This window comes from Macrotis lagotis, chromosome 7, assembly GCF_037893015.1.
Source record: "Macrotis lagotis isolate mMagLag1 chromosome 7, bilby.v1.9.chrom.fasta, whole genome shotgun sequence".
Classification (NCBI taxonomy): domain Eukaryota; kingdom Metazoa; phylum Chordata; class Mammalia; order Peramelemorphia; family Peramelidae; genus Macrotis; species Macrotis lagotis.
In genome coordinates this window covers 18,374,596-18,401,040 of record NC_133664.1, presented here as the reverse complement: position 1 = coordinate 18,401,040, position 26,445 = coordinate 18,374,596, and the positions used below count along the sequence as shown (strand labels likewise).

Sequence of the window (26,445 nt, the reverse complement as noted above, 5' to 3'; positions counted from 1 at the left end):
TTGCATACCAGATTGAAGTTCAAATCAACCTGGGAGCTAAACGAATACTTGAAATAGATTTTTGTCCATTAGTTTAAAAAACTAGAGATGCCGTGATATTGAAGTGACCCATTCCATCTGGCTGTAAAGTTTAAATGTCAACAAGAATGAAATAGAGTAACCAGAGAGCTATGGATTTTTGAGCTCTAAGAAACGGGAGGGCCAAGACCCTTAGGCAGCGCAACTGTGAGGCCAAGGGACCCCGTACTTGCTATTTTCTACTTAGCCAGTCAAGTCTTTTTCATCTCTAATCTATCTTTTGTCATAGAGAATTCACATGGAAAATTCCAAATTTCACTTTGGGATTGTTTTGATGATGCTGATGCCCTTTAAATATATGTATATGTGCTTATATTTTACATGTATTTTATTTACATGCATAAACATATGTGTGTATACTATCTTCCCAATGATTCTTTCCACTTTCACCACAATATAAACAAAGAACAATTTTTTTTTTAGGTTTGTGCAAGGCAATGGGGTTAAGTGGCTTGTCCAAGGTTACACAGCTAGGTGTCTGAGGCCGGATTTGAACTCAGGTATTCCTGACTCTAGGGCCAGTGCTCTATCTACTGCGCCACCTAGCTGCTCCAACAAAGAACAATTAAGCTAAATTGATGAAAATCTTCATCATGGACCAATTCTAACAATGCATGCCTCCTTCTACAGCTATAGTTTACTACCCTGCCTCAACCCAATATTTGTTACCCAATGGATACCCTATTTCTGATGATATTAAAGATCACCAATGTCCTATTTAGTTCAGTTTCTACTGCTTCACATTGGCTTCCCTCAGCTCATAATCCCGATCAACTGAGTGCTGATAGACTTTCTCAGATCATACAAAATGGAAAGGGGCTTTAGATATTGACTTCATATTTTAGTTTTTTAAATAACTATAATATTAATTAACAAATGTTTATTTTTCTCTCATCTCTTCCCAACTGAATAAAAGAAAAAAAGAAATCATCTTAACGAATTTAATTAGTCAGACAAAGTAGATTCCTACGTTGAGCATGTCTAAAACTGTGTGTCTCATTCTTGAGGCCATCACTTTTCTCTCAGGAGATGGGTAGCATCCCTTATCTTTACTTCCCCAGAATCAAGGCCAACCCCCTTATTTTGAAGATGAGGAAGGAAAGATTCAGAGAACTAAAATAACTTTCCCAGTGTCATAAAGCTAGTATGAGTCTGGAGTAAAATGCAAACCAAAATTTTTTAAAATTAAGCTTTTATTTATTTATTAAATTTTTTTAGTTATTTCCCCTTCCCCCTTTCAGGAAAAAAAAAGACAAATTAAAATCTCTTGTAACAAATATGCATAGTCAAACAAAAGAAATGCTCATGCATCTTGAATCCATCATCTTCCTCAGAAGGTAGGTGACAGTCTTCATCACCTGTCCTCTGGCATCATGGTAGAACATTGCATTGAGTAGAGTTTTTAAGTCCTCAGAAATTCAAACCCAGGTCTTCTTTACTCCAAATCCACTCTGATGAATTTCTTAGCCAATTATTGTGCCATCAAGTGTTTGGTGTACTTTCCCAACTACTGTCAAGCACAGGGCTAATGGTAGAAGATTTATTTCTTTTCTCATTGATAATGCCTCATTGATAAATCAATCAATCAATGAACATTTACTAAGCACCTATTGCATGCCTCACAATGTGCATAACTCTCCAGGTACAAGATTTTGCCTTCAAGAAGCTTACATTCTACTGTAGGAGAAGAGTATAAACGTAAATACAGAATATATATGTTACACATAGATGTATCTACACACTATGTATAATATGTGCCTATATATTACAAATGCAAATTTGCATTCACCCAAATATGTATATATAAATATATATTTACATATAAACAATGTAAACTAACTGAATGGAGAAATCCAGAAAAGCCTGGTCTGTGTGGCACTTGAATAAGCCTTGAAGGGATCCAGGGATTCTGAGAGGAAGCAATGAGGACAGAGAGGATTCCAAGCATGGGGGCAAGCCCTCTCCAGGGAGACAAGGTTTTTCAGACTTTTTTTTTTTCATAACTGTGACCCTCTTCCTGCAAACAGTTGAATAGGGGTTTTATTAGTCCTTTCCTGTTAAAAGAAAAAAAAGAGAGAAGTTCCCCTTAGATTATATGGCACATAGATTTTTCAAATCAACTTCTTTTGGAATGATTTTATCCACATTTCCCCATGGTTTTTCTCTTATATTACATTGCATCAAAAGTGATAATTCCCATGATAAACTTTGAGTCATGATCCCTCATGTGATCACTAATCACTGACCCTAAGAGTGCACAATGAAATAATAGGCTGCTACTATTTCAAATGCCTGAATATTTTATATGAAACCCCTCTGACACTCACCAGAATGGGCAAATTACTTAATTCCAGAGTCTCAGTTTTCTCCTCTGTAAAATGGGTCTAGTAGTATATATACATTGCAATTGCTTGATTGTAATGCCTTGGAATGACCAGCAGTCGCCTCTTTCCTTTGCCCCCTTGGGAGAATGATCAACTTTAGTTCTTTAGAGTCTGTGGTCTTATACAATCAAATAGCCTCACAGGGAGGCATTAAAGATACTTTGCTGTTTCCCAAATGCAATCCAGCCTGCTCTCCTCCTGTCTAAGCCGGGTTTCTACCCATTGTCCACGTGGAGTCTCTGTCCAAAGTAGACTTAAATTGATGGATGAGCTTCCGGTCTTGTGCCTTCAAATGACGAGCATAGTTGGGATAATAGATGCATTCCTAGCAACTAGAAACTGCTCTCCTCATAGCAGGTGCTTAATAAATTCTCGTTAATTGATTGCTATATTTTCATGTTGTCTTTCCTGTTAGAATGTAAGCTCCTGGGGCAGCTAGGTGGCACAGTGGATAAAGCACTGGCCCTGGAGTCAGGAGTACCTGGGTTCAAATCCAGTCTCAGACACTTAATAATGACCTAGCTGTGTGGCCTTGGGCAAGCCACTTAACCCCATTTGCCTTGCAAAAAAAAAAAAAAGAATGTAAGCTCCTTGAGGGTAGGAATGGTTTCACATAGTGTCTGGTACCTACCTAGTCAGTGCCTAAAGCAAGCTTGTTGATTGATATGTGATCATGTTGACTTCCTTGTTATGGAGACATTTACTCATTCCTTCGTCATACACAGAACCTTCTTCATCTCTACTTCCCTGACTTCCTTTGTTCCAAGTTAAAAATCCCATTTTATATAGGAACATTTACTGATCCCTATTAATCTCAGAGTCTTCCTTCTATTAATTATTTCCAATCTATTCCATTTGTATTTTGTACTTAGTTATTTGTGGGTTATCTCTCCCATTGAACTCTGAGTTCATTGATGGCAGGGACTGTCCTTTGCCTCCCTTTGATCCTCAGTACCTGATGCTTGGTAAGCTTTGAGTAAGTGTCCTGTGAGAACAGGACAGGAAAGGCTTCACCATTTTCTTTGGGTCCCTAAGGTCTTGCACAATAGGTGTTTAATAAATCCCTATTTGTTGCCTGATCGATCCCAAAATAGTTGAAGGTTTGATACAAAAAGGATGATCTATTCTACCAACAGGAAAATCAAAAGTAATTATGGGGGCAGCTAGGCAGCACAGTGGATAGAACACCGACCCTGGAGTCAGGGGCACCTGAGTTCAAATCTCACCACAGACACTTAAAAATTACCTAGCTGTGTAACCCTGGGCAAGTCACTTAACTCCATCGCCTTGCAAAAACCAAAAAAAAAAAAAGTAATTTTGAATAATGATAATGTATTATAATAATAATTATAGGAAAAAACTGGGAAAGGGCTTATAAAATAAAAGGAATGAATAAAACAGATGAGGTTGTCAAGCAGCAAGATCATGCAATAACCATCACATAGTCTGGGTGCTTGAGAGATTCTCCTGATATCAAGGTGACATAGGAGTCCTTCACATATTGGGAGATCTTATGTTGAATTTAATAATGTGAAAGCTCGCATTTTCATAGTGCCTTAAGGTTTGCAAAGTGCTCTGTACACATTTAATTTTATCCTCACAACCTAGGAGATAAGGGACATTATTTTATTGCCATTTTACATATGAGGAAACTGAGGCAGACAGAAGTGAAGTGACTTGATCAAGGCATATAATTAATAAAAATATCTGGGGCTAGTTTTAGATTCAGTGCTCTAACCACTACACAAACTAACTGACTTGTTTATTAGAAGACAAGGACAAGTTTTTCATAGGATGGGCATCAAAGAGTGTACATTCATGTCCCAAGGAGGCAGGGATGGGGATGGTGATATAGTCAGTTTTCTGCTTCAGAAAAACCACTTTGGTAACTATGTGGAAAACGGACTGGAGGGAGAGCACCTTGGGGCAGAGATGCTGATCATGAGGCTACTGTTGTAGAACCCTTCACACCCTGACCCCTTCTACCTTTCTTGACTTCTGACCTCTCCCTCCCCTCCATGTGCCCTTGATCTAGTGACATTGGGCTCCTTGCTATTCTTCAGATACAACCCACCTTCTTCCAATGCTGAACTTTTCACTAGTCTCCAGGCCTGGAATACTTTCTTCTCTTCTCTGCCTCCTTCCTTCACAGGTAAAATTTCACTTTCCATGGGAAGTCTTTCCCAATTTATTTTAATGGTAGAGCCTCCTTTCTACTGATTTTCTCCAATTTATACTGTCTAGCTTGTTTGTATGTAATTGCTTGGATATTGTCACCACCATTGGACTTGAGATCATGGATTGTCTTCCCTCCCTTTTTTGTATAACCAGAACTAAGCAGTGTCTGGCACCCTTTTTTAATAAAGTCAAATTAAGTTGACTTGACATCAATGTGAAGGTATTTGCCATTTGAATCAGTAGCAAAACACATCAAGTCAAGGGAATGGGCAAAGGTGACTGGGGCAATAGAACCTCTCTGGACTTTACTTTTCTATAAGATTAGGATTAAGTTCTGAATCTCTATACCCATCTTGCCCCAAAGAGGAGTGAGGGTTTCAGACACAAAAGTTCTTGAGGATGGTCTGGGGTGAGGTTTGCATATGGTATGGTTGAAGGGGTTGTGTGGGACCTGCATTGCCTGAAATTTTGGAGAGCTCCAAGTACCCCAGAAAAGTTTACCTAGCCTTCCCACAAGTCCTTTGGATAGTGTCACTGTTGTATCTTTGTTTCTTTGACTCCTGTCCTATGAAAGTCTTGTCCATGTCCTCCAATAAACAAGTCAGTTAGTTCGTGTAGTGGTTAGAGCATTGACCTAAGGGTCAAAACATTGGTGGGGAGAGATGAGAGAGGGGGTAGAGGGAGAAAGATTTTGAAAAGAACAAAAGTAAATTCCAATTCATGAGGAATATTTATATATTCAACCTTAAAAATAATATGCCATTAGGGAAAGGTATTGGATGTTCTCCATCTGTAAAATGAACGGATCAGCCTAGATGACCTTTAAGCTTCTTTCTAGTTCTAGATCCAGGATCCTTTGACCAATTAGAACATATGTATTGGAAGGTGAAAGTTGGGCATGTTTCCTTTCTGGTTTTCTTCCTTGATCCATTTTAATATCTATAACTTATGGGAAATAACCATTCTATGATGTTCTTTCCTCTTAGTCCTTAGGAAATGACCAGTTTGTCCCAAGTAGCTCAGGAAATCACTAACACTGGATGCAAAGCCAGCATGGACACCTCCTCTTCTTTGTCCCCATGTTCTCTCATAGCCCTTGGTCAGTTCATGAGCAAGTCAAGACACCACCTGTGATGTCATTGGTCATCTTCAACCTCTGTGCCACCTAGTTGCCCTGGGGGTACCAGTGAAATCCCTCTTCCCAGATCTTCCTACACTTCCACCAATTGTTCTTTCTCATCTCACAAGAGCCCAAATTTACTTAGATGTTGTTTTCACCAGTCAAATGTAACCTCTGGAGGGTAGGATAACCCTTCAAAGCCTTGAAGACATTTATTATGTGTGCTCTAAATTTTCTCTCTCACAGGCTAAACATCCCTAGTTTCTTCATCATCCCCATGTTGGAAAGCTCCCTCTTTTGAATGCAGTGACCTATTCTACAGCCTATGGTTTAGAGTTGCCTAGAGCATTGAGAGACCAAGATCCAAGAGTCAGTATGTGTCACAGGAGGGGTTTAAACTGGAGTCTTTCTGGCTGCTAAGGTTGACCTTCTAGCCTTTCCACCATAATGCTTTTCTAGCTGAAGCTACATAGCCAATGCATAATGATCCAATAGACCTGCTGCCTGGAGGAGGAGGAGGAGGAGCTTGTAAAGATTTTGTCTCTTAGCCATTTTCATAGGGTCACTGGGTGGGGCATCAGGACACCTAGTCCAACCTCCTCTTTTGAATGTGAAGAAACAGAGGGAGTTGAAGTGACTTATCTAAGTCACACAGGTAGCAAATTTCAGAGGCAGAGTCTGAAGCCAGGTCCTCTAAATCTAGAGCCAGGGACCAGAACTCACTGGTGAGTCATCCTGAAACTATGGAAAGTGAAGAGTAAACTGGAAAGAGAATAGAAGTTAAAAACCAGAACGTCACTTTTGGCTCTGCCTTCTCTTCATTCTTCCTGCCTCAAATCTGCCACTTTCTATTTTACTACAAATCATGTCTCCTTTTCTTTTAAACACTCATACCTTGTCACCATGTTAGTTCGTAGCCTATTAACTCTTCTTTGGGCTATTTTAACTAGTTTTCTCAGGACAGACAGGGAGTGAAGTGAAGACAGGACCAGGTCTAGATGCAGGAGTTCTAAGTTCAAATGTGACTTCAGGCACCTACTTGTGTGACCCTTGGTAAGTCACTTTACCGTGTTTGTCTCAGTTTCCTCATTTGTAAAATGAGCAGAAGGAAATGGCAAATTACTCCAGTACCTCTGCCAAGAAAACTCAAATGGGATCACAGAGTTAGGCATAACTGAATATCAATCGAATAACAACCAGTCCTTCTGCCTCTGGTGTCTCTAATCCTCTTCCTAAAGTACAAATTGGTTATACCACTTATAAGGTAAAAGGAGTGTACATTTAGAGCTGAATCATCTTTTAGCACCTATATTCTTCCAGGGATGCTGGATCATGGTGAGTCATAAAATACCCAAATCTCCAAAGAATTAAAGCTGGAGGTCATCCAAAGGGCAATGGGGAGATATCGATGGGTGGGAGCGGGCTGCATCACATTACCAATGAAGGACTGGGCCAGAAAAGTGGGATGAAGAATGTTTTCAGAGAAATGAATGGCCAGAAAGAATCATCAGGTCAGTGGATTACAGAATCAATTGAGGCCAACTTCTTTATCCCACAGGTGAGAAAAATGAGACTGACAGAAATTAAGTGACTTGTGCAGGATCATATGAACCTTGGGTTTCCTGACTTCAAGTCCAGTGTCTTATGCGGTATTCTATCCTGCTCCTTAAAGTATTTAATGGCTTCCTGTTCTCTACACACACTGGTCAGGCTGGTATTTAAAATCTCCACAACCTGGTCCCAACCAAGTCTGACTACACATGATTCCTATTTATACCTTTGTCTTGGCCAACATGAATTGTTGACTATTCTCTAGACTTGTCTTGGTCTTCCCTGGTCTTTATGTGGATTTGTCAGTGGTGCTTCAGAAAGTGTCTGGGAATGACTGTTTAAAAGCCAAAAGTTGTCCTCCAAGACAACCTTCCCAGAAGGTTGAATAGATCACTAGTGCATCTTGGGGATCATTTCAGTTGAGGAAACTTACTTTGAGGTTCCTTATAAGCATTTGCTTGTATAACTGCCCCAAAGCCCACCCTGCCACCTCCATTTAAGAAGCTTTACTGTGTCTATGTCTGACATGACTACAAAGGAAAGCCTCCTGGTCAGGTCTGGTCCTCTCCCCCCTTCCCCTTATCCCACCTCCCTGTTCTAGTAAAAGAGACTTGTTTGGCAATATCCCTGTCATGTTCATGTAAGGTTCCTACTCTGTATTAAAGAAGAAGTTTTAGCAAGGCAGTGAAAGTCAAAGGCATCCACACAGGCAAGGTTGGGACTGATCAAGAGAATAGAACTTTCAAAGCAGAGACATAAGAGACTAGTGCATTTGTTTGTTTAAACCTGGAAAAATCCACCAGAAAAAATTGAGAAGTGAGTCTCAAATAGAGCCTTTCCAGGAAGGGAGTCAAAGAGCGAGAAGAGATAAACCAACAGATCTGTGTTGCCTTGACCCATACATGGGGTGCAAGGAAGTATCCACTGGGGACTTCAACTGAATACCCAGAAAAGAAAGTGCTTGCTACCCAATTCCTCGGCACCATCAAATAGTTCAACAACAGAAAGACACCTGATTCTATAAGTGGAAATGACATTAAAAATGTATTACTGGGGCAGCTAGGTGGCGCCGTGGATAGCGTACTGGCCCTGGGGTCAGGATGACCTGAGTTTAAATCCAGCCTCAGACACTTAATAATTAACTTGCTGTGTGGCCTTGGGCAAGCCACTTAACCCCACTGCCTTGCAAAAAAAAAAAAAAAGATGCATTACCATCTACTTTGCTGCTGCCTTTTGGGTCCCCTGAGTCTTTCCATCTGCTCTGCAGCCGCACCTTCATATGCATCTTTCTTTAGTATAAGAACTGTCTGGAAACAGGGACTGAACCTTTGCATCCAGCAAGCACTTGATAAATGCTTTTTTCGCTCATATAGGTGAACCAACTCATATAGATAAGCCACGAAGCCATGCTTATATAGGTGAGCCAACTATAGCTGTACCTACTCTTACTAGGATGTGTTGTCAGCTATGAACAAAATAACAATTGGCATTTATTAATCAACTTTAAGGTTGGTAAGCTCTTTACAAATATCGTCTCATTGGAACTTCCCAACAACCCTGGGAGAGAGGTGCTGTTATTATCTCCATTTTACAACTGAGGAAACAAAAGGAAGGCAGAGGTGAAATGACTTGGCCCAGGGATCTGAGTCTGGATTTGAACACAGTTCTTCCTGACTCCAGGTCCAGGGTTCTAGCTACTTTAGCATAACGGTTACCTGCAGGTATCATTGAATACTACCAAAATGAAAGACAAGTAAGGGTTGTTTCCATGCTGGGTGGGGGGGGTGGATTCTGAGCAGATAATGAAAATGCTGGATGAATTTCCCTACTCCCCTGAGGGGAGATGGACCTAAGGCTTGCCCCGGTGCTATGAACAAACAAGACTTTCTCTTGCTCCAAACATGGTGATCATTTAAAAAAGCATATTGAACACCCCAACTCCTCTAATTCTCTTCCCTGTCTGTAAAATTGGACTGGATTTCTTTCAGGAAGAGCTGATGTGAAAAGTAGCAACCCCAGGAAAACCAGAGGGAGATTGGGAGCAAGTAGCTGAGACCCCAAGTCTGTAGTTGGGGAAAAAGAAATCTTGCTTCTCTTTCTCTCTCCCACCCCGGGTATATTGGCAAGGTAGAGGGGCCCAAACCTCCCGGGGATGAGACCAAGGGCTGGGGTAAGACCCAGGTCTTGCCTCCCACTCCTGACCTCACCCACAGATTCACCACACCAAGCTCCAGACCTTCTTTGCACTTGAAGGCTTTATTATATTGGAATTGCAGTGATATTATTAACATTTGTACAAATGCACAAAATCTCCTCTCTTCTCGATAGAAAGAGATGTAAAAATCTGACCGAGTCGAACAGTCTCAATGAACCCATTGTCCATTTGTAACAATACATGTGTTCACGATGCAAGAACAACAACAAAAAACAACGAAAAGCTTAACATAAAATTAAACATGTCAAAGGCGGCAGCAAGTATTTACATGTATGTACCAAAATGTTCTCTCCTCCCAGGAAGGAAGGTGGTTGCTTTACATAATTAAACAAGAGAGACAAACAAACATGGAAACTTTTGCTGTTGACAATGACAAACAGCCCCAAACCCATAACTCAGCGTGACAGCACCTTTTTGGAGGGACCTTTGAGTGCTCACTTTACCCAGTTCCAAAAAAAAAAAAGGTCTCTGTGGCATCTCACTATCCTGGCTATCCCTGTAGGAGTCATTTTCCGAGGGTTGGGGAGGGGACCTTCCAATCTTAGAAGCCCCATCCCCTAAACTCTAAGCTCTCTTGAAAGATTCGCTGCCCTCTAAGATGCTCCTTGAAGCTATCCCATCCGCTCTTTAGAAGCATCTTCATGAGGCAGAGATGGTTTTAGTGGTACCCAGGCAGTAGAAGAAAGACTACACCGGATGAGTCATTCCAATGGGCTGGAGTGTTTTCTTTCTCATAATTGCTTCCACTTTAATTCAATCCATACTAGGTGAAAGGCACTATACTGGGGGGGTACAAGTAGAACACCCACTTCTCTCAATGCTTCCCTTCCTTTGACCATCTCCATTCCCATGTGTGGGGTTGAGATTTTCAAGAGGGAAGCCAGAATGTGAGAGGAGTGTGGGGCACATGGCCATTTCCAAGGGATATTTACACTAAGTCTTCTGGGCTCCACCTTCTCAGTAAGCACCCTGAGTCCAAAACTCTTTACAAAAGAAAAGGAAGCTTGTAATATAGGAAAAGTGAGCATGGTGTAGGAAAAGACATCAAGATATTGATTTCTAGCATGCCAGATATCAGAACTGGGTCGAATTGTAATTCTGGAAACCTGTCCCATGAAGGCACAAGTCGGACAAGGGAGCCAATGATCCCTTAATGAGTTCATCTTTGAACTCAAGATCAGGAGCTGGGCCTCTCTTTTTCCAGCTTGGTAAGAAAACAAGTTTCCCCAAAGAAAATTCATGAAAATAATTAAAAAAAAAACAACAAAATACTCTTGAAACAATTTTAGCAATGGTCACTGGAAACCATTCCCTCTTGTCTTCCCACCCCCTCCCCTACCACACACAGGAAAAAAAGAGATTTTAGAAAGAGACCCATTTCCAGCTTTACAATGACTCTATGTACTGATAAGAGTTAGGGAGTTTTAATTTGGGGATTAGGGGGCTTTTTTGGTATTTGATTTCTAAAAATATTATTGCTTTTGCATTTGCTTGTCCTTAGGGTAGAGACTTAAAACAGGGGTGCTGCCTCTCAGGAGGCAAGAAGGCAGCAGAACCTTCTAGGGACTTAGAGTCCACCATCTCCAGCCACTGGCATCTCAGTGGCCTCATTGCTACATTAGGTCGGAAACTAGCTAAAGTGCATCCGCCATACTGACCTTAAACAATCCAGCCCCTTACCCATTCAGGACACTTTGGTTCTCAGAACAAGGGGATTTTGAAAGTCTAGCTGAGGCTCTGCTGCCCTCATTTTGCATATTAACACACTGGATGGTGAAGAGGCTGAGTCTTTTGGGTGCTGGCTGGTTCTTCTCCTTGGCATTTTCTTTTCTTCACAGACCTCATTTTAGTAGACTGCTGGGAGACTGAACCAGGTTTCATAGCCACCTTGAGATGCTAGCATATCAAAATCACCAGTGCCAATGTCTGAGCCAGTGAGGGAAGTGGGTTTGTATGGAGTCATGGAAAAAAGGAGAAGAGGAGGGAAAACAAGAGGAGCAGGGGAGGTCGACAGACAGGTAAAGGAGGGTCAAAGGACCAGGGACAGCAAAGTTGGGAGTAGGGGCAAGAAAAAAAGTAGAAAAGGAATAAAGACACTAAAGTGCAATTTAAAAATATAAATAAGGTGAAAAGTAGAAAAGAGACTCCAAGTTCCTACTGTCTCAATAGACAGGATTCTTATTTAAATCTTTATTTGCCATTTCCTTCTCCTTCTTTTATGTGGGACCCAATGGAGTTTCAGAAATCTGTCTATAGCATTGGGTAGACTAGGGGAATGGCAGTCACTGGAGGAATTTGACAGAAGAAAACTGAGACACAGTCATTTGGACATCTCTGAGATATGCTGGATGGCTAAAGAAAGCATTTCCAGTTATAATAAGGATCCCCCTTTAGCTGACCTTGGCTGCCTAAAAATAAAAGGGCTCCTTTTAAAATAAAAAAGGAAATAATTGCCATCATTGTTTCTCAGTGCTCAGAAGCAGATTACAGAATACTCTCGGAACAATGAAGCCCTAGAAAACTTTTAAGCATCCACCTAAGCATACTTTTCCATCTAGAGATGGAGAATGGTCATTGGAGACCTTGAAAAAAATGGGGATACTGCACAGCTGGGCTTACTACAAACTAACACTTTGACTTCCAAAAACAAATATAGCCTCCACAAGAATACTGCTCAGCTGGAATGTTTTAAAAATAACATTTATTAATAAATATGTTATAAAATTCTAAATGAAAAATTTCCTGTTCAAATGTTGCTTTGGTCCTCAAACTTGACTTCATAATTCAATGGATATAGTTGAGAAAGTTTGACATTAAACCACAAAGAAGCACAGTCTATCTAGCTGAAAGGCTATTTTAATGGCAGTTATAGTTGCTTAAAAACATGAATTTCCTGCCCCCCCCATCAAAAAAGCTGGTTTATGATATTAATGACAAGCTCTGCTACTATACTAAAAATTCATGTAACTAATGGGCAGATCACTACCTGACCATCTCACACTGACTTGCCACCACTCCTAATATGGGCTGCATTGACTTGCATTGCATGGAGAAGCTCCCGGGAATATTCAGTTCTCATCCTTATAAAACATGCCAGGAAAGCAACCAACCACTTGTCTCCCACTGGCAGTGTTAAGGCTGTGGCTTGCAAAAATTGGCTCAGGGAGTAGGGGAATGCTAAGTGGGAGGACCGGGAGAAAACACAAAAGTTCGACAATTATTGCAATCAACTGGGGCTGGGATTTTTGCCCTACCTGTTTGGGCCTTGGATGTTGAGAAATCTTTCATGAAGCAATTAAGTTGTGGCATGAGGCTCCCCCTGGTAGACACAGCATCAGCAATGCCCATCTGTATGGCTGTTAGCGCCCATCAAATAAGGAAGGCATGGGAGGCCCTGTCAGATTTCCCAGGTAGCCTGGCAGGGATCTTCAACAGAGATGCTGTTGATAATTGAATAAACTACATTTGGATGAAGAAAGGCAGTTTTGTAAACTCTTTCTCTTGGCCTCTGGTCAGGAGGTGCTCTTGGGAAAATGAGATTTAGTTCACGGATGAGATGGCTTTCAAAAGGAATAGGAGGGAGGGGGGCTAAGAGATGCAACAAAGAGAGGAAAACGTCATCATCTTACATGTTGAGACACACCGAACAGAGACTTTAAGGGTAGGGACTGTTTTAGGCAAGGAAGAGTCTTCCATGATGTTTGACTTAAGGTGCTTAATGGCCGAGTTGGTCCATTCGGGGAGATAGCCCACATCCCTCTGCCCGGCCTTGGGTTTGGCCAGGGAGCTGTCCATTCAGTTCAATATCTCCAGAAGTCCTGACAAGTCCCCTGACATCTTTTATTGCCTGTATTTCCCCATTGCTAATGAATACACCTAAAGGCCCTTGTTCTGGAAAGAAGACAGTTTATTCTAATTATACGTTTCGGCTGCTTTGCTACCGTGTGGTTGGCTTGGCCTGCTTAGCATAAAAAACAGACGGAATTGAGCTATATAGAATGCCCATCAGTCAGCTGTCACGTTGCTGAATTAAGAAAAACTCAGGCAAGTCCTTAGCCGTCAGAGGCTTTCAGCTTAACGGCGAAATATATCAATTAAGAGGCCGAACAAAAAGGCAAACCCGATGGTGATTTAGTGACATGCCTCTCCCTGGGCTTTCTGACATTAGCAGTTCAGTGGGAGAAGTCTGTTTCATTAAGAACTCCACAGGCAGGAAAACGAGAAAAGTTTTGTTTTACTCGTGTCTGTCCCCTCCTTCGAAAAAAAAGAATCATAAAAAGAAATTCATAAAACGAACACTGCAGCGGCCCATCTCCCCCTCTGACCCTCCCTTCCTCCCTACTTTTGGGATGGATGGTGGAGTCCCAGAAAAGAATTCTGATGAAAAATGCCTCCTCCTCTCAAAGCTAAGATGCAAATGACATGTTTCTTTCAAAACCGAGCACATTCTTGGGAGGCAAAAAAAGCAAAGAAACCCATCCAGTTGATACCTCTGGATCATTTTTAAAAAATGAACTATAGATTCAGTATTTAAAATACTTTAAAATTATATGTTTGTCTAAAATATAATAAAAATCCTTTACATTTATTTTTTCTTAATTTTTTTTTTGGTTCTTAGACTATATAATCAAGTCATGAGTTACATGGTACACTTAAACCTTCTTCTGAAAGCAGTCACATACATGGCAAGAGTTGTTGGAAAAAAGATCAAGTTAACTGTAATACATAAACTGTCTTTAAAATCATGACTTGTGACCCTCATACATTTCTTTTTTTTTTCTTCCAAAGAGGCTCTATTCACTCTTAGAGAGAGAAAGAAAAAGGAAAAAAAAAAAAACCACATTCATCACTTGGGGATTTTTAAAAAAAATCTATAGTGCTGCTCTTTAGAAGCCAACAAACCCACAGATTTAAAAAAAAAATGGAGATGAAGCGCAACACCTGTTTAAAAAAAAGTCTCATTGCCAGTTATCGCCACTGACCAGCTTATGTCAAAGAGACCAGCCTCGATTCATCGGGCAGCATTTGAAATGTGCAATTTCACACAAGTCGTCAAGATGAGAAATCAAGAAATTTTGAGTTCAGCCGAGAACCTTCTTCGCCGTTCTCCTTGGAGCCAAAGATTACTTTCCATGTGATGGGAGGGTAGGAAAAGCACCTGTGGAAACATGGGGTTTTGTCCAGGATTTGACGCCACTCTTCCTTTGCCCATCAGGATGGTGAAGTCGGTTTCACAGGCTTAAAACAAAAAATAAATCTCAGACTATTAGCAGTTGATGATGGAACGATGGAACGTGTGTAGTGAATAGAGCCTCTCTGAATTATTATATAGTACATGGATTTTCTATGGTACAGACGGGCAGTATAAAACCCGTTGTAATTCAAGGGTGTGATGTTATTACCCGTATCGGCACTGACTCACAATGCAGGCTTGAACAAAGCTCCCTTTCCCAATGTCCCCACAGCTGCCTGTCCGTAGCATTTCACCTGTGGCGAGGCTGCCTCCAACTTGCTCTGTTTATTAAAAACATTAAATCAGGGACATGAAATATCTCCTGGTTTCTATTTTGTAAAAACCAAGAGCTTAAATGAACCCCAGCTGTGGGTGAAGGGCTATTGAAAGCCAGGACTAGGCCAATCATTTTGAGAAGTGTTGTTTTAAAAACAACTTTTTTTCTTTTTTTTTGCTCATAGAGGAGAGGAAGGGGGAGGTGGGGGAAAGGAGAAGTAGGTGGAAATAAGAAAAAAGGGAAGGCTAGAGGAAAGGAGAGATCTCAGTGGTGAGACAGGGAAGGACAAAGAGTGAATTTGTTAGGGAGAAAATGAGAAAGTTCAAGCCAAGGGAATGAAAAGAGAGAAGAGGGGTAGATGTGTTAGGGAGAATTTTTTTGTTAGTTTTATTTTATTCACTTTGTTCAGGCATCCATGTATTATATAATTTCTTTAAAGGAAAAAAGGGGAAAACAAAAACAAAAACAGCCGTGAAAAAGACTCTAAATATACCTTGGGAATCTGGGGAACGCCACGAGCCCAACTTTTCCATGTTGGTTAGGATGGTTTTCCCCAGATGAACCCCCCAGTTACCTCGTAGGTAGGCCCATTGTTGGAGGTGACCCACTTTCTTGATCTGAGGCCTTGGGGTTCCACTGAGAAGAATGAAGCCACGGCTATGTACAGAAAGAGGTCAGTTTATCAATGAATAACTGGTACCAGAAAGTCGAAGAAAGCACCACAGTGTTTCCCAAGCAGATAGCATATTAATTGCATAACTCCCTTTTTTGTAACTAAGTATAAAAGACACATTTCAAGAATAACTATAAAAATGAACAAAAGCCAGTCTTGGAAGGGCTTGAGGAGTTTTCCAGGTTTGAGTTAATTCTAAAAATGCCCTTTAGTGGAAAAAGGACGCTCTCGAGGAGGCTGACACTGCTTGTCTCTGGAGTAACGGGGGAGCCGGGAGTCTTAAAGGATGGGGTTCAGGTCTGTTCTGTGAGAGGCGAGCTGGCTGAGAGTGGAGCTTCCGACGACCTCGCTGACCGATGAGGAAGTAGTGATGGTATTGTGTTGGATGACCTGCTGCTGGGAGCAAGCCGGGACGGGACTGGCCGGAGGGCTGCTCTCGGGACCTGGGGGAAACACACGCACATGCACACCCCAATGGATTGTGGTATTCTTGTATGGACTTGCAGAATGCTTAGAGAGACACTTAGAGACACTGTGGCTTTTATTTTTTTAAATGGATGTTGGTGAATTTCTCAACAGTTTCTTTTGGAAGGAAGTAGAAACTCTTTGTTTCCAAATTCCTTTTCCAGAGCTGAGCCTTAATCATGATTAGTAGTAGTAGTAGTAATAATAATAATATTAATGTTAATAACAGGGACAATATAGTGGTGTCAGGTGGTGGACTAGCCTTACTCAGAGTCAGAAAATACCTCAGTTTAAGTCCCTAACACACTCCGGTTGTGACACTATGGGCAAGTCAATTAAACTTTCACTGTCCCCAAACATGTTTTTTTTTTAATTTTCTAAAAAATAAATGCTAGTTATTATCAGTGTGAGAACCTAGAAGAGTGACTTTGGTCAAGTTATTTAAACCATCTTAGCCTCAATTTTCCTCAACAGTAAAATGAGGGATGTTATCAGATGACTGTCTGCTTTAAATCTTGTGGCCTTAGATAGAAGTCCGGTCTCCTCATTTTACAATACCATCCTCTCTGTATGACAGTAGGGTAGGCCCCTTCACTTGCTAGTCCCTTAGGCAATTTTGCATGATTCTAAGTTACAGATGAGTAACACCTACAATATGGAGAGAAATGTGATGGAGAGCTGGAAGAAACCCTAGAGATGACCTGCCCTTCCAGCCCAGATTCTTTCATTTGACAGATGAGTCAACTGATGATGAAGTGAGAACATCACACAGTTAGTAAGTGGCAGTGCATGATTTGAATGCAAGTCTTCTGATACCAAATCCAGGACCCATCCTGTTGTACTAGGCTGCTTCCCATCTGGGTGTTCCCCCCCAAACCATGAAATTATAGGTTCAGGTAAAAAAAAAAAAAACAAAGCAACATGCAAATTATAGTCTTAGAGAGTTGCTTGGGCATCAAGAAGTTAAGTGACTTGCCCATAACCTATCAAGTGTCAGATTCACAGCCAAGCTTTCCTGATACCCAGGCCACACCCCCCTCTTCACTAGTCCATGCCCATCGGGCATTGAAGTCTATAAAAGAGCTTTCCTCCCAACACCCCAGCTATGTAGGGGCTGAGTTCCAAGTTCAGAACTGCCAACAAACCCATGCTTTCTCCATTACCAAGGAAAGGAATTCTTTTATACAAACGTGTCTCTTAATTCTATAGAAATAGTCAAATGTGTTATAAAGATAGTAATAGGACCCATATGAGGTAGGAATATTATAGTTGCTTGATATAAAAACTCATTTGAAAACATACTGATATGAAGCCATCACAACCTGATCCTTTGCTCTGGTCACCTTTGCCATTGGAAGAAAAAAGGCCTGAGAAATGCAGAGAATTTGAAGGGACCTCAAAGGTCATCCAGACCAGTGGTGTCAAACTTAAATAGAAATGAGGGTCACCAACCTGCATGTAAGGATCTCTACATGAAGTCTTTTATAGACTTAGAAAACCACCTATTAACATTATCTGTATTCTATTCTATTCTATTTATTTTCTTAAATATTTGCCAATACATGTTAATCTGATTCAGGTCCTCAGGACTGTTGGGACTTCTAATTTGACATCTCTCATCTAAACCAGCAAACCCAATTTAAAGATGAAATCAGACTGATTTGCTTAAGGTCATACAGGCAGCAAGCAGAAAAAACTAGATTTGAACCCAGCCCAGCTGACTCCATATATAACATTCTTTCCATTGCAGCCTCAAGGAACTTGATGGGGCTATGAGGATATGGGGACCCCAAATAAGAAATGGGTTCAGATCCTAGCCACCTTCTGGACATGAGGATCCAGCTTCCTTTAATTAATTCAGTTCTCTCATTTATATTCAAACTTCCGAAGGGTCAGGTAGGAACTAGTAGTAGCTATGGCAAAAAGACCTCCTCCCCATAGACATTTCACAATAAGGGAATTCAGGTCTAAATATGGTTCCCATTTCCATCTTTTCTGGAGAACTTTAAGCAACATCTGGGAGATTTGGCAGTCCACTGGCAACTGATTGTTTTTTCTACTGGTCACACTACAGAATGGAAGCTGGGTGGGATTTTTCAACTTGCATTTCCATGATAAACTCAGACTGATTGGGGGTGGGGGGATAGGGCAGAATTTCCCCCAGTGTTTTGGCACATGGAGAAAGTTTTGCAGGGCAGGATGGTCTGACTACTCTCCTTCTTGAGTTCGACCTCGAAAGGGATAGGAAATTTTCATTTTTTGAGTCCCTTTTTGAGAAGACTCGGCTACAAAAAAAAGATGATTCCGAAATGAGATGAGTGAGAAAAAGAAAATAAAGCAATTACTTACTTAGATAACCTTGTGACTCTTTCTGCATGGCAGTTATTGGGCAGTCTTTATGTGTTAACAGCAACTGTTTCAGTTGGGCTACCTCGTTTTTCAACATGGAAACTTCATTCTGGAAAAAAAATAAATGAGTCAGAGCCTTATTAGAAAGACCAGTGAAAGCATGCCCCAGGCAAGGAAGCTTTTGCATTCTGTGTTTTGTTTTTACTAAATGAGATTTGGGTGATGAAGATAAAGCAAGGAAAATAATTCAGCAACTCAAAAACTGGCATTTCATCCATCTCTCATTTCCACTCAGATTTTCTCTGTACACAGGTCTCTTTGATACTCCATATCTGGATGGCACCCCCTCCTTATCTCTGCGTCATGGTGTCAAAGCCCAGTTCAAGTGGGCTACATGTGATCTTTCCAGAGAGTAATTATTATTCCTTATTATTCAAGTCATTAACTTATAATTATCAATGAATAAGTTTATTATTAATCTTTTCACTAATAAGAGCTGCTATTTCTATAGTGTTTTAATGTCTGCAAGTCCTTTTCAAATATCTCATTTGGTTCTCACAGAAAGCCTGTGACATAAGTGCTATTAATTATCCCCATTTTATAGATGAGAAAACTGAGAATGATTAAATGATTTACTGCAGCTAGTAAATATCTGAGTCAGTATTCAAACTCAGAAGTCAATCCATCAATATTTATTAAGCAAAAGAGACCCAAGAAAATACTTGCCCCCAGGAGCTTACAATCTGATGGAGGCCATGGCATGCAAACAAGTGTCTACTCACACACTTGGAGAGGATTGACAGGAAATGAGTCTGACATGATCCACTGTTCTCCTCAAAACCAGATCAATGATCTTGGTGGTTTGTATTCTATGCCTCTTGCAATTATATTTATTAAAATTGATCTTTACTTGTGCACATGTCAACTCCATGGAATGAAATTTAAACTCTTTGAAGGAAGAGAATAATTCAGTTTTGACTCTGTTATCTCCAGGGCCTCATTCAAGTCCTAGATTTTAGTAGGTATTTAATAAATACTGTGTTGAACTTAATTTAACAGTCTTTCCAAAACCTCATTTATGTGAGATGGGTTTTTATCAGACAAGGTGAAGCGCTCTGAGGCCTCCACACTCTCAAGACAGTGGCATCTTCATTAATTTGCCTTTACTTCACTGGCTCTACAAGTCTCGATTGGTGTTAATGACTGAAGAGGTGATTGGGAGGGCAGAGAACAGAATTTGGATGAGTTATGTGGCTTGCTTGGTGGCCTTCAAACTGACAAGTGCAGAGGAGAAGTTACCTCATTAATTCACCATCAGATATCCAAGTCAGAAGCAAGGAACATGATCATTCTGGTGGAAAAGAACACTACAATCTGTCTGAGACCCAGCTATCAGCCAAATCCCAGCCTACCTATTGGAGCCATTGGGCTAGCACATGAAGGCAAAAGAAGAGGAAGGACCGAATACCATGAATCAAACTCAGGAGGTGGCCAGCCTTGGATTTCAAGGGCCCACTATCTCCCTTCTTCCTCAAAATAGCAATGAAGGGATGGTTATTAGTCTAATATCAGCCACATAGTTTCATAAATTCCCATTGATTGACTAGAATTTTTTTTGCTTAATTTTTGCTTAATTACTCAAATTAAATGACTTTTACCCTCACTATGCCTGTGTGAATGGAGCTTAAGTGGTGACCCTATAAAGGGGAAAAAAAAGCATAGTCTTTATTTTTAAAAAAGATTTGTTGGCCTCTTCAGTAACTTGGAAACAGGCAAGGGTAACGGAGGACTGAATCCAAGGTGCTTTCACTTGATAAAAATTAACTTCAAATTGGACAATATTTTGGATAATTCCACTTTACAAATCATGACAAATAATTGCCTTATCATTGGCTAATGTCCATTTGCAATTTGCCAAAAACAATGGCTCACATGAACCTGAAACTAAATATCCAGAAACATTGGTTTATTTTTGTTGTTCTGAGTTTTGGGTTTTGGTGTTTTGTTTTGTTTTGTTTTTACCTAGATCTTTGTATGTTGCTCAGGCTAGAAGGGAGGTAGTCATTCACAGGCTAGAGCCCACTGCTAATGGACATGGAAGCTTTGATCTTTTCCATGTCTAAGTTGGGCCAGCCTGTCTCTCTTTAGAGCTTCCCTACCAATTCCCCAAAGGCTCTATATTGGTACTAGATTGAACGAAGACACCTAAAAGAATTTTTAGACTTATTGTAGCTTGGAGTTCCTGAGCTTGGTAAATCCACCAGCATTAACCTCCCTAGTAGCAGGAATTGGAGGTGCTCCATATCACATCTGATCCAGAGTGTGAGTTTTAACCCTGTGCTCACTGCACCTCTCTACCTAGGCCCCAAGGTTTAGCACAGCTCCTCTATGTAGCAGGCACTCCATTAATGCTTATTGACTGGCCTCCAAAATCAACTTGACTCTTCAGTCACTAATCTAACTAATAACAGAGGATTATTTTAATTCCTAAAATGCTATGGTTCATTTAAAATTTTTTCTTTTTAAAAGCAGTATCCTTTCCCCAATATTATTAGCATCAAAAGATTGGTTAAAAGTTAAACATTAATTAATGCTAAAATTGCTTTTACATGTAACTGGGGAAAATGAAAATTCTAAATTAAAAAAAGATTGATTAAATTCTCTGGCATTAGCTACTCCAATAACCCAATCAATGAAACTTCTAACATCATAATGATACTTCTACATTATACATCTTTCAGAATTTTCAAAGTTAACAACTGACTGCCCATAATAATTATTTGACAATGAAAAATATTCATCTGATTACATATGGAAATTGTTTCTGGGATCTGAAGAAACTCCCAAAAGGAGACTGGGCTGACCCAAAATAGGAATGATTGAAGAATGTCATACCATACCCTCTTCAGTCCAAACCAATACATAATAATTTAAGCAAAATTTGGGAAGTCAGTTTCATGTATGTGAAGATTTAATTTTGCCTTGGAGAGCATGTATCTTCTCTCTAATTTAACCCTTTTTCTTCTTAGGAAGACTGCATTGTCTTTTTCTCATCGCTCCCCTTTTAAAATAATAGGATGAGCCAAAGATAAACCCATTTTTAGACCAGATTGAGTTAGGAAATGATTCATAAACATACCAAATGTTCCTATTAAGTGATCTGGGATAAAGAAAAGATCCACAGAAGCATGGTGACTGTGGAAGATTCAAACCCATTCAGGGTTAAGTCTGAATAGTGATTCTGAGACTCCCTTCCTATTGAGTGATTTGGGCTTTTTTTCTGGGTTCAACTTTCTGATCAAAAAAGTGCTATCATTCCAACTGTAAATGTAAATGTAAGATCCTCAACAGCTTCAAATCTATGCCTCTCTTGATAGCAATACCCACTGAATAAAGTAATGAAATTTGTTGAAAATCACAACTGGGGACAATTAGGTGGCACAGTGGATAGAGCACCAGCCCTGGAGTCAGGAGTACCTGAGTTCAAATCCAGCCTCAGACACTTAATAATCACCTGACTGTGTGGCCTTGGGCAAGTCACTTAACTCCATTGCCTTGCAAAACAAACAAACAAATGAATAAATAAATAAATAAAAATAAAACTGCAACTGATATATGAATTCTAACAGAAAATAATTCTTTAGAAAAGGTCAAAGTTTTCCCTAGTGGATGATGAACAGTAACTGGCCAGGTGAACTATGGAGTAGTGGTCTTTCTTCAGCTCCCTAGGTACTTGGGGATGTGTTTACATGACTTGATCCAGGAGACCAAATCTACAAACTAGAATCCTTTGCTCTCCCCCATTGGCGAGAGTGGAAAGGGGATAAGAAGGGGAAAGAGGGGAAGGAAAGGAGAGAGAGAGAGAGAGAGAGGGTGAGGAGAGAGTGAGCTCATGAGCATTCTGTTCTCTCTGATGGTTTAGGAGAGTTGAAATTCAGGAATTCATTTCCATTTATTCTTCCACTAGGGTTGAGTCACACCCTCTCTGTTCAATGTTCACTCGAATTGTTGATTGCCCCTTCCTTGAAAAAACAACTCTGAATTCCATTGTTTGGGCTGCACTTGGGAGCTGGCTCACTTTTGGCCTCTTTTGGCACAGTCTGACCTGTTTTATAGTATGAGTTTTGCTTCTTTGAGAAGCTGATGCAAACAGCCAAATCACCTCAATGAGCTACATTATGTGTTCTTCTGGCCCAGCACCAAAGTCTTATCTGAAATATGGTGCATCTGTAGAATGTTTCCATCTGCTGATCCCAAAGCACCTAATAAATGAGCCTACCATCTTTCAAGCTACAAAGTAGGAAACTGAGATCCAAGGAGTTGACATTGAGGATGGTGGAAAATTCAGAGAGCAAACTGATGCACCAACAAGTGAATGGAGATGCCCACCTATCCACATACATGTTTCATGTCATGGTTAAATGTTGATTTCCAGATAACCTGCCCAGCAGAGGAGAACTGCTAACTGATTATCCTCGAACACCTAACTCTTCAAGAGGCAGAGAAGATCCAATGTCCAGGACAGAGAAAACCCATTCATGAGACAGTCTGTAGTGACCCAGAAGCCTGATAGAAGGGGAAGGGCACAGGCTGGTAAGGCAGGACACCCCCCTTTCCTTGAATTAGACAAGTAACCCCAGGTAGATCACATACTCACTCTTACTCAAGGTACCTCATTTATAAAATGGGCATTGTTGTCCCTTCCTTACAGGCTCAACCAAGAGCATAAAATCATAGATTTGGAGCTGTCACATGAAGCTAACCTAGTGCCTTATCTACTCCACCATCCAACCTTCTGCAAGGATATAAAATATTTTGTAAACTTTAAAGTGCCATAGAAACATCTCATTGTTATTATAGTACACAGGGGATCAGGAAACCTGACTTCTGGTCCTCTCTCTTCCCCTAACTCATTGTCTGACCCTAGGCAGGGTTCTGTCTTGTTTGATGCCTGGGGGGGAAGGGGTTGCCTGGCCATTTTATCTACATATCCAGTGTAGATGAGCACCACTCATTAAATTCTTGTCCATCAGACTTTCATGGCTCTTTTTTTTTCTAATTTCTCATATTTCTTTTGGATTATCTTGTATTTATTTCTTTTGAATGCATTTAAAAATAGAGATATACATTTTTTTTTTGTTTTTCCCTGAAAGAAAATAATCTCCTTAAGGCTAAGGAGGGTCTCAGAGAGGGCTCTCAACTTGGAGACAGGAAGAGCAGGGTACAAATCACTCCCTAGAGTAGATGACCTGCAAGGTATTGGGTGTTTTTTCTGCCATGGCTATCAGACCTTTCCTAACTTCTGCCTCCTGTGCCTTAGTTTCCTCATCTTTAAATGAGGAAGTTGAACTCAATTGGATCTTTCATATTCTTCTAGCTCTGAATTTGTGAACCTATGACTTTCATTTAAATTTTTGCATCAGCTGCATCTAGCACATAGACTCTTAATAATTAGAATGTTAATTAATAAATATTAGTAAATTTTTACTATTCATTACTGAACTAAATAATCTCTAAGATTTATTTGGCTCATGAATTTGGCCTCTGACTGAAGCCTTCTGTCTGATTTTGTCTGACTTAGTAGCACAACTCTGTAGCAGACTAATAACTTAGTAAGGCTTTTTGACTTTGATTTCTTATGGTCATTAGACAATGGAAGTCACAGTGTCAAAGAATCCGGACTGGCAATGTCCATCTCCTCTGATCCATCCATCCATTCTCATTTAATAAGTGAGGAAACTGGGGTCCAAGAGGAAATGCTAGCATTTCAATACTTGCTTTTAGGACAGCCAGTGGTCAATATGGTTGAAAGATGGAATTGGCCCAAGAGTTAAAAGCAGGGGACAGAAAACTTGGATAATTTCTTTGCCAAGAACACCCCAAAATGGGGTCATAAGGAGTCAAATATGTATGAAAAACGACTCACTGGCAACAACAGTGTGTTGGGGAGTGCCTTTCTTGGAATACTCTTATTTAATGAATTTTGTTCAAATGATTCCTTCTTTCATTATTTTCATTTGGGGTAGTATACAAGAAGAACTGATTTTTTTAACACCATACAAAGAACTCTTGAATGAGGTAGCAGTGGCTTTGGATGGACAGGAGCCCTCCTTCTTCTAATCGATATTGAAAAAGAGAAGGTCGTGAGTAATCATAGCTGGTGCTGGGCTACCACACAAGGTTGCTGCCCACGTAGCCCTGGATGAATCCCTCACCTTCCTGAGCCCTTCTCTGTAAAATGAGCAGGTTCTGAAGCAGTAAATGTAGGGTTCCAATTAAATTCATGAGTCAAATCACTGTTAGAATTTCCTGCTGAGAGGAGTCTTTTTAGTGTGAGCGTTTGAAACCATTGGGGGTTGCTATTCCAAAGCTGGTAGCCATCTGCCTATGTTCCCTTGGAAGGGTAAAGTATCTCTGGACTCATCAGTTCAACCCACAAGATGGCCCCAGGGTGGAGGGGCACGCCTATGGAGAGACAGATGGAACTACAGAGTTCTGAGAAGAGGCACCATTCAAATACCAGACCTTTCCTAACTCCTGCCTCCTGTGCCTCAGTTTCCTCATCTTTAAATGAGGGAGTTGGGCTCAGTAGTGTCTCCCATATCCTTCTGGCTCAAAATTTGTGAACCTATGTGGGGCCAGCAATTGAGAGATTTTCTGATGTCATTTGTGAAGGGACAAGCCAAAGTGTTCTTGGGAGTGAACAAAACTCAGTGCCAAAAATCTAATTATGACAATGAGCTGTGGAATGTGGGCATGTTTTTGTTGATTAGCTGAGGGCGATTTGGGTTCATTCAGAATCAGGGGACCTTCAATTTGTCAGGGAATGGTTCCCATCTGGCTGGTGTTTTTGCCAAATCCCAAACCTGGGCTCTTGTGTCTAAAATTTCAGCATCTCCTTGGACCATGTGTCTTTGCATTTAAATTTTTTTAAAAGTCCATTATTGTTATGGGTGGCCAGATGATCCCATTATCCCTAAACCTAAATATCCACTGAGAATCACATTGACCCTTGATAAATCTTGAACTGATGTCAATTAATCATTGAGACAAAAGAGGGGGGGAAAGGGGGTTTTCTTCTCTCATCTGTAAGACTGGGACTTGCTGAAAAGGGGAAAAAGTTCAAACATATTATAGAAAATGGGGAGTTAGGAAACTTACATCTAAGGTTTAGAGGTCCCCTATCCCTCACTTTTAGGTAAGCTCACATAAATCCCAAAGGGTTGTGGCTGACTTGTGCTGATGTATTCCTAGATTTAGACCTGGAGGGGACTTCTGAGGTGGGATCCAGTCCCATTCTCTTCACTTTACATTTGAGGAAACTGAAGCAAACAGGGTGAAGTAACTTGCCCAGGGTCACACAGCTAGGCAGCCTGTAATTAAATTTTAACACAGTCTTGGTAAGACTAAGTGCTACAGAAATATGACTGCATTATTATTACTATTATTATTATTACTTTGCTATTAACAGTGTCACTTTGGGGAAGTCCCTCCAAAAATTTAGATTCCAATCTCCTCAGTTGTCCAATGTGGGGTGGGGTGGAAGGAAATAAATGAAAGCAATTGCCTCTGAAAGCTTCCCCAACTCCTACAGCCTGTATGCTCCTGTGTACAAAATTCAGGGATCTGGGGCTTCCAGCTCTTGGGGGGGGGGTCATAGAGAATAGAGGCTAGGATCTTATTTACTTAGGATGGGTTGTTCCAGCTGCGGATGGTGAATACTCCAACCTGACCAGGAGGTTCTCGGTTGGAAAACAACTCATCGATGGCACCAAGCCATCTAGACCTTGGCTCCCCAGGCTGGCTGGAGTTTATTTGCTTAGCACCTTCACCTTCAGTTTATTTAACATTTGGGCTCTCAGAGTTGATCTCCAGAGAGAGACACCTTTGCTTCTTACAAAGGTCCAGTGAAAGGGAAAGGG

The 26,445-nt window shown here is 40.7% G+C and overlaps 1 protein-coding gene across 3 annotated transcripts in view; it reads right to left on the bottom strand.

Moving 5' to 3' along the window:
- Positions 1-999: 999 nt before the first annotated feature.
- CREB5 (cAMP responsive element binding protein 5) overlaps positions 1,000-26,445 on the bottom strand; it is a 495,825-nt gene continuing 470,379 nt past the window's right edge. For 2 of the 3 annotated variants that reach the window (XM_074195556.1, XM_074195558.1), the window contains 2 exons: positions 18,524-18,632; positions 14,345-16,152 (listed from right to left, as the gene is read on the bottom strand). In XM_074195556.1, coding sequence (XP_074051657.1) covers positions 15,989-16,152; positions 18,524-18,632 — 273 coding nt within the window. In that variant the 3' untranslated portion in view covers positions 14,345-15,988. Of the gene's footprint in view, positions 2,133-14,344; positions 16,153-18,523; positions 18,633-26,445 lie in introns of those variants that run through there. The other variant, XM_074195557.1, reaches the window with a different exon arrangement.